At 45.4% G+C, this 12,585-nt stretch overlaps 1 protein-coding gene across 1 annotated transcript; it reads right to left on the minus strand.

Moving 5' to 3' along the window:
* Window positions 1-2,138: 2,138 nt before the first annotated feature.
* LRP10 (LDL receptor related protein 10) lies at window positions 2,139-12,162 on the minus strand. Its single transcript, XM_033924893.1, has 7 exons — window positions 11,801-12,162; window positions 9,935-9,976; window positions 8,863-9,007; window positions 8,224-8,408; window positions 6,963-7,932; window positions 6,654-6,783; window positions 2,139-5,281 (listed from the first exon to the last, which is right to left on the minus strand). The coding sequence occupies exons 1-7, from the start codon at window positions 11,850-11,852 to the stop codon at window positions 4,601-4,603; spliced, it is 2,205 nt and encodes a 734-aa protein (XP_033780784.1). The 5' UTR covers window positions 11,853-12,162; the 3' UTR covers window positions 2,139-4,600.
* Window positions 12,163-12,585: the final 423 nt, after the last annotated feature.

Here is a 12,585-nt window from a genome sequence, read left to right on the forward strand (position 1 = left end):
TATGGACAACGCTCCCTGTAAGGATTGGCTGGGTGTGTGCAAAAAAAAATTTATTTTTTTTCATGTGAGCAACAAGTTCTTCAAACCAACAATTTTCTAGATTTGGAAATATTTTTATGAGCGGCCAAGTAAAATTTGTGAGCAGCGTTCCTAAATGCATGAGTGATTTGCTCTTGGGCGCAGCTGGTTTTAAGAAAGGTTTGGACAATTTCCTAGAGGAAAAGTCCATAGTCTGTTAAACTAAAATTTAGGCCCTCTTTTATCAAACTTCGATTGCAGTTTTTAGCGCAGTTTGATAGAAGAGGGCCTTAGCTTTGTATACTGGATCTTCAACCAAAGTGGAGCGCGACTCAGTTAACAGAAACAAAAAAAGTACAAAGAATAAGAAAATAACAGAGAGAAATATTAGTATGGCTGATTTCCGAAATGATTAGCAAATAAAATAGTTTTTAAAGATTTGCAAAAAAGTTGAAAAGGACCAGGACCTCTTAAGTTAAGAGGAAACGCGTTCCGTAATTGAGATAATTTGAAGACCAATGATTGACTGAAATTCTTGATTCCTTTTGCTGAAGGAAGGGAGATTTTGAATTGTTGGGTGCCTCTTGCATAGGAGAATCTATATGCATTTCATAATAAAGAGACAAGAGGAATGAAAATACTATATAGAATTTTAAAAGTAATACACTTCTCCCTCGTCATTCGCGGGGGATACAGTCAGAGCCGGACCGCGAATGCCGAAAAACCGTGATTATCCGGCTCTGACCCGTGCAGATCGCCATCAGGAAATGGCTGTAGGGAGTTCCCGACGTAGTCTCGAGAGACTACGGGAACTCCCAGCAAAAGAAAGGGGGCATCACGAGAGAAAAAAGAAAGAAAGGGCAGGGAGAGAGGAATAAAAAGTTAGGGGAGGGAATGAGGTCTGGAGGAGAGAAAGCATACAGACTGAAAGAAGGGAAGAAAGATTGGATGCACAGTCAGAAGATGAAAGTGCAACCAGAGACTCATGAAATCACCAGACAAGGTAGGAAAAATTATTTTATTTTAAATTTAGTGATCAAAATGTATTTGAATTTATATATGCTGTCTATATTTTACACTATGGCCCCCTTTTACTAAACCACAATAGTGTTTTTTAGCGCAGGGAGCCTATGAGCGTCGCGAGCAGTTCTGGGCATTTAGACCCTGATTCTCCAAAGTGCGTCCCGATTTTAGGCAGCTGTAGGCGTCCTACAGCTGTCTAATCAGCCAATCGGGATGCAGAGAAATCCCTTGCCGCGATAAGTGTAGCGGGCCGTGTCTAATCTAACCCGATTCTCTAACCAGCGTCTGTAACATGGACGCCGGTTACAGAATCGGGGTTTAGTTTAGGCCGATTCTGAATAGGACGCCTCTCCCGGGCGTCCTATACAGAATCAGGGCCTAGGTGTCTTGCGGGCCTCGCCTTCAATATAGGTGGCCTGCCTGGGGAGCATTTTTTTAAAAAAACGTGCATCCCGATTGGCTGATTAGACAGCTGTAGGACGCCTACAGCTGCCTAAAATCGGGACGCACTTTTGGAGAATCAGGGCCGTAATGTCTAAAATCGTTCAAACTCTGTACCTACCTCGACATTTACTCCTGCATACTGCCTTCCTCTGTCCCCAAATTCAAAGCCAGTCTTTATTCAAAAAGGCACTTGACAGAAAAGGAAGCACATCTTGACTTAACTCTACAGGATTTAAACAGGCAGCGCTGGTTCATGTTCAAACCACTTAGGCAGATACGATACTCAACAGTCCAAATCAGGTTACCCAATTAGACTGCACCGTCACACGCCCAAACACACTTTCTTCCTACTTCAGGAGATTATAGGTGTCAGCCAGCTTAATTCTCAAACTGTCCAATATGTTTTCTGGTCCTTCCAGCGCCCATTTAGAAGCTCTGAGGGCCGATCCAGCCCTTAGGAGAGGGGCTGCAAGGTTTGCCTTCTGGCTTGCTTGATTCCAAGGTGCAAGGGCCGCGTTCCAGCCTGACGCCCCTAGCAAGCTGCTGGCTCCAAGCTCTTACAATTACGTAGCTAAGTTTGTATAATGGAAAAAGCAATTGTGTTTTAGAGAAGTTCAAGGAACGAAGACACTCAATAAAAACGACACATTACATAGTTTTTGTAGATATAGACATATATTTTTCCTCTCATTTTCCCAGTACACCTATAAAAATACAAACATATCAACAAAAACCCATTAAAACCTTCTAAGAAAAGATACCCTCATACAGCAAATCAGTGCCAGCTACAAGAATGTGCGGTCCTTTAAAACATTACATTTTTATGAAAGCCATACCTTCCGTACCTAACCAAATATGGAGCTGTTCCCTGCCAGGTTGCCTCTACAACTCCCATGAAGCCCACTTGCCCTGGTACGCAGCAGCCACATCCGGAAGCCATCATCTCAAAGGGCTGGCATCATGCCCAATTCTTGGCAAGATGGCTATCCCAGATGATTCAGGCTCTGGGCAGAAAGTACAGCTTTCTCGTAATCCAGAAAAAAAATGTTCTGTTTCAAGAATGTATAAAAACTCCATCAATCAAGATTCAATATTTAAGGTACACATGTGCAAATCTCTCTATCTATATATACATAGATTTAAAAACATAAACCAAAACCAAATTCTCTAATTACAGTGTCTGCGGCTACTTAAAGTGAAAAAATGTGCCAGAATCTGTCATTCCCCTTAAAACAATTTTTTTTGACTGCCGTACTATTACTTGGTTGGGTTCTCAATAAACTTAAATCAAGTGATAAAAGATTGTCCCAGGCTAAGTTATCACCATCTGCTCAAGCTTCTCCTTATTACAGCTGATTTCCCAATAAACTGCCCTGTTTAAAATGAAAACTTCTTTATGAAACTAATGTGCAATATTTTTTTCCTTTTTCTTCTGCTTGTTTAATTCTTCAGACCTCACTCTCTATGCTCCTATTTTACCAAAGTGTTTTTTAAATGGAGTGGTGGCAATTTCTAGAACAATTTGCTGTTGTTTAAAAAAAATATATCAGCAACTATTCTTTCCTTTCTTTTTTTTAATCTGTCCCTAAAGTCAGTCTCCAGCTGCATGGGTTGTTTGTCTACCATCTTCTGGAGACAGAAATATTGAAGAGCAGCAAACTGTTTTGTTCTCTGTCTCCATCTACTGGTAGGGAGGCATAACTCATATCTAGACTGGTATGGGTGGACAATAAGGAATTAATATTTTTACTGTGTCAATAAATTCCATCTAGCACAGCATCTGATTGCTTTTGCGTAATTCTAAGCCATGAAATACTTGGGAAGGTTAATTATTTTATCAAATGCTAAGAATCAATAAAAATATGCATATACCTCACCACACTCTTTAAAAAAGTATATAAAAATATATACCATATTTAAGACAAGACAAACCATTCAAGGTATTATCTACATTGTAAAGAGACTGAATGTAGATCAGTGGCTTGTACCACAAAGACAAACCTCATTAAGGGTGTAAAACAGGTCTCTGAACACAGGAAGTGATGCATTAACCACACAGGAAGTTGATACAGTTAAATGTGTGGTTTCTTTTATAAGGTTGCCACCTTGAGGTCTACAGGAGTGACTGGAAGTGTATTATTTCTCTTTTTTTTCCATTCTTATAATTTATTATTTAAAAAGAACAGTCAATTCTGCTCCAACTTCATTTGTCATGACTGAAGGGCCAAGTTAATAGTTTCTGAGGGCGAGGCAGAATTAAATTAAAAAAGAGAATGCCTTGCCCTTTTCATTAGCGACAAAAATAGGTTTGATCTGCTGAAAAATTTCTTCCATAGGTACAAAAGCTTTTAAAAACCAAGTTCGTATTGCCAGTTTAATAAAACTGGGCTATCGTCCTGAGTTTTAAAAATGATGAATGTTGTTACAACCTATTTTTTAAGTTATATCCATTAATCAGGATTTGGGTGGGAGGAGAGGGGAGGGGGAGCAGCTGGAGTGTCTTTCTAAAAAATCTGTTAGCAGCTCAACATAAACTCATTCTCTAGAGACAAGGGGGGATAAACATAAACCCCAGCATTTAGAGGCTGGAAATTCACCAGGGCATCAGGAATTTTCCATATGCTCAGCACTTTAAATGAAAAAAACGTCACAAAGGCAATAGATGGAGGGGCATTAAGAGCAAGGAAATGGCTAATCCTTGGTACAATTATTCCTATAAAAAAAGCTAGAAACAAAATCAGTATTTCGTCATCAAATGCGGTTTGCTAAGGCAACACTCACGGTGATCACCAAGGTTTTCATGAGGTGGACAACGATCTAAAAAAAATGTCCCATTTAACAAAACACTGGAGTCAAAGATCTGCCCCCCCCCAATTCAAAAGTGCAATAGTTAATATTGCGTCATGCTGTTGATAACATCACAGCTTGTTACCCTAGTATTTTCTACGCAGAGCAAGATTAGATTCTTTGGCAAGGGTAAGCAATGCAGCGATACTGATTTTTGATCTTGGGTTTAAATTGTTACTAAAAGGAGAAGGGGATGGGGGAGGAATGAAGCTTATAGCCAAAAATTTCCAGAAAAGAGTAGGGAATAAAATAAGGAACGAGGGAGAGGTTAACAGGGAAGAAGCATGACATCATCTCCTTCAACGGATGTGCCTGATGTTTCTGGAAGCATCTCTGCCCAGCCTTCTGCCAGCGGCAGTAACAGTACTTCATCCTCTTCCTCCTCCCCCCCTGGGAGTGGCTGGGAGAGTGTTTCTGCATCACCGTAGCCTCTCCACTCTTGGTGGTGTGAGAAGAACCGGCCCCGCAGGCTCTGAACCACACCAGATAAAACGGACCCAAAAGAGGCTGGCACAAATTCATTTCCAGAAGGCACAGGGCTCGCCACTTCGGCTCTCGGCATGACGTTACTGTTGGTGCTAGTGAGAAGTCTGTCACGGGATGACACCAGTGGCACTTTCTGTGGAAGGGGCGGCGCTTCAGAAGCACCAGCTGACTCTACGCCACCCGTGGCTCCTTCACCATTGTCAGCTCCCTCAGATTCGGTAGAGGCTGCTCGGGGATCCTGGCCTGCGCCGCTGCTCCCATCGCCATCGCAATTTCCCCCTTCTCGTGCGGAACTGGAAACGGTCACTACTGTTGTTGTTGCGGGCAGCAGGCCCCATCTTCGGAGACGGCGCATGAAGCGTCGCAGGTGGCGGTTCCGGTGCCGCCGCCGATGAGGGATTCCTTGGGCCTGGTCTTGACGCAGGATTTGCAGGAGGGAGCGCAGGTTTCCCAGCACTGAATTCTGCAAGGAGACACAAGAAAACACTCAGTCCCTCTTCTAGTGACATGAAAAGGGAGAGGGATAGCGCAAAGAAATAGAATGTTTGGGCCAAGTTCAATTCCCAAAAGCCTGGGTTCTGCTCTTTGGGTTGCTACAGAGACACGGATCAAGGTGCAACTGAAGCCAGAATTAACGAGGACAGTTTTAAAAAACGACATTTCCCTGGATAAAACAGGACTGTGGAAAATACTGGAAAGAGAATTAGCAGAAGACAGGAAAGCAGAAAAGAAGAAACTGCATCTAACAAGATGAAAAATAAAATGTCCAGACGAGTGTTAAAAAGTATTTTATTCTAAACGTATTATCTGGAATGTGCTAGCTTTGGGATATGGACATGCACTTCTGGTTTTATTTTCCAGCGAAGTAGTACTTGCTGAGTTTTCTCTTTGTATTTCTTCTAGGTCTGTCTGTGTTTTGTGTGTGGTAGTAATGGTGGATGGAGAAATTGGGGGCAGGAAGGCAAGGAGAGATGGGATCGAGGACCCACTCCTTAATTTCTGTCCTGGGCCCCAGCATATCTAAGGTGTGAATAAACATGTGGATAAAGGTGAGCTGATTGACGTACTGTACTAGATTTTCAAAAGCTTTGATAAATTTCCTCACGAGAGGCTCCTGCGAAAATTAAAGAGTCATGGAATAGGTGGAAAAGTTCAGTTGTGGATTAGGAATTGGTTATTGGATAGAAAACAGAAGGTAGGGTTAAATGGACATTTTTCTCAATGGAGGAGACTAAACAGTAGAGTGTCACAGGGGGCTGTACTGGGACCAGTGCTATTTATTTATAAATGATCTGGAAAATGGAACGACGAGCGAGGTGATTAAATTTGCAGATGACAACTGTTCAAAGTTGTTTAAAACGCATGTAGGAGTGTAAAACATTGTAGGCAGACCTTAGGAAATTGGAAGACCTGGGCTTCCAAGTGGCAGATGAAATTTAATGTGAACAAGTGCAAAGTGATGCATATTGGGAACCCGAATCTCAATCACCGGATGCTAGGGTCTACCTTGGGGGTTAGCGCTTACCAGAGGTTGTGGTAAGAGCAGATAGCGTAGCTGGTTTTAAGAAGGGGTTGGACAATTTCCTTGAGGAAAAGTCCATACTCTGCTATTGAGAAAGACATGGAGGAAGCCACTGCTTGCTCTGGATTGGTAGCATGGAATGTTGCTCCTCCTTAGGTTTTGGCCAGCTACTAGGGACCTGGATTGGCCACCGTGAGAATGGGCTACTGGGCTTGATGGACCATTGATCTGACCCACTAACGCTATTCTTATTTTACAGTCCTGCCCATTCCCCACCCAGTTCACGCATAGACTTGCGAAGAAGCACACTCACGTCATTAGGGTTCTCAGTGGGGAAGTCCTCCACAGGTGGGATGGCACCCTGTGCGATGAGCTGACCATAGGAGGGCGGGGCCTGCCGCTGCATGAACTCTGCATCTGCCCGGGATAGCGGTGCAAATATGCTGCAATCGAAGAAAAAAAAAAAAGAGACTTCAAAGGTGACAAATTATAAACATGTTGCAAGCCTTCTGTCCTGCTCCCATATCCACAGCTCTTAACGAATATTGGCCCAAGTTCTCCGTTGTCTCTGGAGTGTAACCACCCACCTCTCCCCAACACATCTAAAGGCCACTCTAGATACCTGTATTCTTGGGTCCGGATAGCATACAGCTTGCAGGTACATCCCAAAGCTACCACTAGGAGGAGTCCGCACACCAGGCTGCCCACCACAGCAGCGGTCACCACCTTGCGGGGCGTCTGATAGCCACAGTTCCTCTCATCACTGCCATCCACGCAGTCTGGCTGCCCATCACACACCCACGTCTCGTAGATACAACGCTCGTCCTCGCAGTGGAAATTTCCTGGCTGGCAGGACCGGCAGCGCCTCTCATCGGCGCCATCTGTGCAAGAAGCCTGGTAGTTACAGCGGTCTGCCAAAGTGTAGCAGGAGCTTCCGCCGCTATGAACCCCGCCGCAGGGGTAGTGGTCACTGGGACAGAAACCGCATCCTTTTTCATCTTCACCTGTCTCACAATCCCAGACGTCATCGCAGCGCTGCGCATCCGTGAAGCAGCCATCCTCCCCGCCTCTACACGGTGTGTCCCATGGCAGGCAGTAGCCAATTATGTGGTAGGTCGCATTGAAGCCGCGGCTACTGCCGCCACCAGCATGGTAGAAGACGGCCATCCTACTGCCAGAGGACTCCACGGTGACTTGCTGGCCACTGCTGAGGAAGTCCAAGCTGCGCAGAAGCTGGCCCCCAGGGGACTCATCGTAGACTCGTAAGACGTCAGAGTAGCCCAGCTCCAGTGCCACGAACTGGAGGACTATGCGGTGACTGTCATGAGGGTTAAGGAACCACCAGCACTCATAGCCGCTACGCAAGGCTGAGAGGTCGGCACTGAAACCTGGAGAAGAGAAGACACCATAGAAGGTTTCCAGGGTCCTGTTACAAGCTGGTGGAGAAGGGGGAGGGAAGGCCGATGTGTTGGGAGGGCAGCCTGCCTCATCAGAACCATCTCTGCACTCGTCCACGCCATTACAGAGCCACCTAGCTGGCACACAGTTGCCGTTCCAGCACTGAAACTGGTAGGAATAGCAGCCAAATGAATCTGGAAAGAAAGCATTCAACTCTCAGGACATTTTCTCACATAGTCAAAATATTTATCTCCCACTCCTTTCCTTCCTCTGTCTCTCATCCCTTCACCATCTCTGTCTCTTTCTCCCTTAGCTGACCCTCCTCCTTCCTCCCCTTCTCAGACCTCTCCATCTAGCTCTCCTTTCCCTTGAATTTTTCCTATCTGATTTGCCCCTCCTACCTGTCTTCCCTTGCACCTTTCCCTCAGCCCCTCCCGATGTCTCCCTTAAGGCTACTTTCCATTTCCCCCTCCCTCATGACATACGTTTCAGATAAGAGAGAATGAAGCCTGTGCTGGGATTCGGGCTTAGAGAATACGTAAGCGTGATGTTGCCCCCAGGTAGCTGTTTTGGTCCAGTGCTGTGCATGCCACACAGTGTAAATGGCTTTCGCTCTGCTGCCTGAATGATCAGCTTCTCCGTTTCACAGGGGATAAAGAAACTGTCAAATCTGGAACAGGGAAACAGAAATGAAGGGCAGGCGTCACACAGTGGCAAGGAGAAAAACATCAGGGCTCTGCCAAAAGACCATATATCCCTAAGCCAGCAAGGGATGCACCAGAGGGCAAAAGTCCTTCACCAGAGACTGGGCATCCTCAACACAGTGGTGTTCCACTAGAGGGCTGTGGGTCACTGACACAGCGGGGTCTCCACTAGAGGATCGGCTGTCTCTGAAGGAGTGAGGACTGAAACAGTCATGTTACTATGACTCCGGCAGAGGGCTGGACATTTCCAAGGAAACTGGAGACCTGTCTGCCCCTACTGATTTAAACTGTGATACTGCTGCATCTTCTCCAATGGAAGAGCTATGGGTGGTGGACTCCTGATCATCTTAGGAGGAACATTGGCTCTGGCAGACAGCCGGATTCTGGCAGGTAGCTGACTATTCTGCTGGGAAGTCCTACCTGATGGACACCATCTCTTCCAGCATGGCTTGGATGATCCAAGTGTAAGTGCATCTCCTGCCATAGCGATAGCCAAGGACAGTCAGAGGGCTCCTGATGTGCCCCTGGGTATCTGTCAGCACCTGTGGGACCCTTTTACAGGCCTCTATGGACAAAGATGATATTGCACAGATTAGGGTACACGGCTTCATTAAGCAAGTTAGCCCTTCCTATTTAATGCTTATCTACAGGTGTTTGAAAATTAGCCCCCACAAGTTAAAAGTGAGATTTTCAAATAATTCCTTTATATGGCCTCTCATCAGTTTCTTGACTGTGAAACATTTCTTTCCTGCACACTAAAATACTGCAAAGTGGCAAGAGACTGCAAAGCTCAGTCTGTTCTGGCCAGAAGTAAGTTCACAAACACAGTCTTTTTCCTTTCTGTATGAAATGAGCTCTTGGAAAGGGCTGCTTTTATAAATCAGTCCTTGGAAATCAGACTTTTTTTTAATAAACCACCTACAACACTGCAAATCTCACTGCCCGTGGCTAAGAATATATTTAAACGGACTAGGTCAGTGGTGGACAAACCTTTTGACTCGTGGGCCACAATGGGTTCTTAAATTTGACAGAGGGACCGGACCAAGAGCATCTTTGTATCCCTCCATCCCTCGTGCAGCAGAACCCTTGAGCACCTGTCTCTGCCGCGCAGCCGAACCCCCGCTGACACCAGCAAAGATAGTGCAGATAGTTTGCGATTTAAACTGTGACAGGGAGGCAGGTCCATGAGAATCCCACAGAACCTGCCTGCCTGTAACAAATGGGATTGTAATCTTTCTGCACCACCCCCTCTCACAATAGCGGGAACATGGGTAGTAGATTCCCGCATACCTTAGATGGAACGCTCACTTACAAGTATTCTTCAGGCTAAGCAGATAGCATTTTAAATATGAAACCAGTAGATTCTCAGGATCTAGGAACTAGGTCTGAAGGGCTGAAACAGACCGAGAGTGAGGGAGATCAAGGGGGGGGGGGGGTAACTGCTATTAAACCTCCACCACATCTCTGCAGCCACTCAAACTTGCACACTCACCCTCACCAAGGACAAAATCTGTGTTGGCTGATCCAGATGAGCCTGAGAAAGACAGAAAGAACACAGAGGAGGTATAACAAAATTAGCAACGGAGGAGTATGAGATGGTGCTTAACATCCACCCTAATCTCATTCCCTTATGACCTTGTCTTGTTTGCCTCCAGTGATCAGAGTCAGATAACTTCCAAAGGCCAAATAGAGTTAAAGTCACTAGAGAGGAAACAGTTGGGCAAAATTTTTCATTCTTGTCCGATGTTATGCCATAATCCCTCTCTCCCCTTCCTCCATACTCAGTCCTGAGAAGGCAAAACCTCTTCTCAGGATTAACTTCTACGATAAGGCTGCCAACTGGATCCAGATTCTCCGGACACAGTCGATCTAGTCCTATGTATACCCCAGTGCATGCTGGGTCTCGTAGCCTTGCTTTTCTTAGGGACTGCAATAGGGAAAATGACAACTATAAGTCCCTGCATGCAATGGGGTAAACCCAGAACTGGATCAACTCTGTCCCTCAAATTTGGATCCAGCTGGCAGCCTTATATCATGGTAGAGTGGTGGGTTACTTTAGCCTTTCTCCGAGGCAGCAATGCTCAGCAATATGGCAGAACTAAAGCAGGGAGAAGTCTTACAAGACGGTACAGCTACATCCTGTTCTACATAAAATAAAATCATCCACATAAAAGTAAAGTAATCCACATGAAAACCTTAAAGGACCTAGTCCACTAGGGACACATATTTACATATATATTTTTTAACGTACCCCTCATTATTTATAGGATCCCTGAAAAAGACTTTTTGTTGAAACGTGGACCTTGTTGGGTCCTGTGTCCCTAGTGGACTAGGTCCTTTAAGGTTTTCATGTGGATTATTTTACTTTTATGTGGATGATTTTATTGTACCTTTGGAACTTTGACATTTTCAAATAACGTCCATTTAAGGAATATCGTTACTCCACAGAGTTTCTTTTGGTTTCTTCTGGATTTTCTTCTCTGTGGATACTTTGGGGTCAATTCTCTTTGGTTTTCACAGGTTACCTGTCCACCATACACACTGCCACCTGCAAGAGATACATCTTATCTTGTTGTTAGACTTAGCTCATACCTTTTCAGTACTAGCTCAAGGTGAGATACATCCTGTCCCTGGAAAGCATGTACCAAAAGCAATGGAGGGGTAAGTGACTTGCCTAAGTCACCAAAGGCATCAGCTCAGGAGCTGAAGCCTGGATTTTGTTTTTCAGCTTGCTACTCTAACCACAACACTATGATGCAACCTTATGAATTTGATTGCAATATGTTAAGCTGGCTTGGTTGTTTTGGAGCTCTTGCATGTTCTTTTCACTTATTAGTCACATTGAAAGCTATTACATTTATGAGAGAGTGGGTGACCTGGGAATCAGGAGATCTGGATTCAAATTCTGTTTTGCCCATTGCACCCTTGCAGGGCTTGTTGAATTTGTCTGTAACTTGTTTTAAAGTTCCCTGGGTGACTGTACAATCTAAACAGCAACATAATACATATAGAAAATTCTTCTTCTGGGGGGGGGGGGGGGGGGCGGGTTCCAGTGCTAGATAGGAGACTCATGTAGACTGAGTAGCCTAGGGGCAGGTCTGAAGGTTATGGTCTGTATTAGAAACTAGGTCAATGATAGACACAGCACAGTGGTAAATGTCAAGTTCTGTTCAAGATTTACATACTCTGAATTGTGAGAGAGACATCGGGAAAGTCTGCCTTTTGCCAGATGAGAAAACCAGAAGGGATGGCTCGCTAAGATCATCTGAAAAAATCCAGAAGCTGCCCTACCGGTGCAGTAAAACAGTTTTCCCGGTGCAATAGATTTGTGGGCCCGTCAAATGCAGAGCAGACTTACCGCAAAGAACAAGGAGAGGCAGCAGCAGGCAGGGGGTGGCATGGAGCGGCATCTTCTGGAAGGCCAGGGATCTCTTCTCGCTCTCACCTCAGCTGGTCCATAGTCCTCCAGCTCCCCTCCACTTTCAGGGGTCTTCCTGTGTAGCCCTCGGGGGTGGGGGGCGGTCAAGAGTCACCCCACTCGCTCTTCCTGGTTTCCTGCTTTGTTTTTGCTCTCACTTCCTTGTAAGGCAGGGCACCACTTGGGGGGGGGGGTTTCCCTGTTGCTAAGTGCCCCGCCCCCTTCCCTTTGGCCTCTCCTCCTCCCCACTCCTCGTCCTGCTGCTCTCTCTCCCTCCCTCCCTCCGTCTGTCTCTTTCTCTCCTTTCCTCTCCCTTCCTCCCTCTCCAGCCTCTGAACTTTTTTCTCACCTTCACTTCCTCCTCCGTCACATGACCCGCGACGTCATCCGGTGCACGCCCACTCCCGACGAACCAATCGCATCTCTCCCCGCCTTTTCCTCCCAAAGATTCCGGAAGCTTTATTTGCATTTACAATTGGGACAAGGCTGGGGGGTTCTCTCTCTCTCTCCCAGGAAACTTTATTGGCATTCCCAATTTGAGCAAAGACATTCCTCTCTCAGATTCAGGAAGCTTTATTAGTCATACAATTAGAGCAAAGGGTATCTCTGTCTCTCTCGCAAAACTTTATTGACATTCCAGTTTGAGCAAAGGGTTTTTTTTTTCTGTCTCTCAGATTCAGGAAGCTTTATTGGCCATACAATTAGAGCAAAGGGTATCTCTTTCT

Source organism: Geotrypetes seraphini, chromosome 16 (assembly GCF_902459505.1).
Source record: "Geotrypetes seraphini chromosome 16, aGeoSer1.1, whole genome shotgun sequence".
NCBI classification, from domain to species: domain Eukaryota; kingdom Metazoa; phylum Chordata; class Amphibia; order Gymnophiona; family Dermophiidae; genus Geotrypetes; species Geotrypetes seraphini.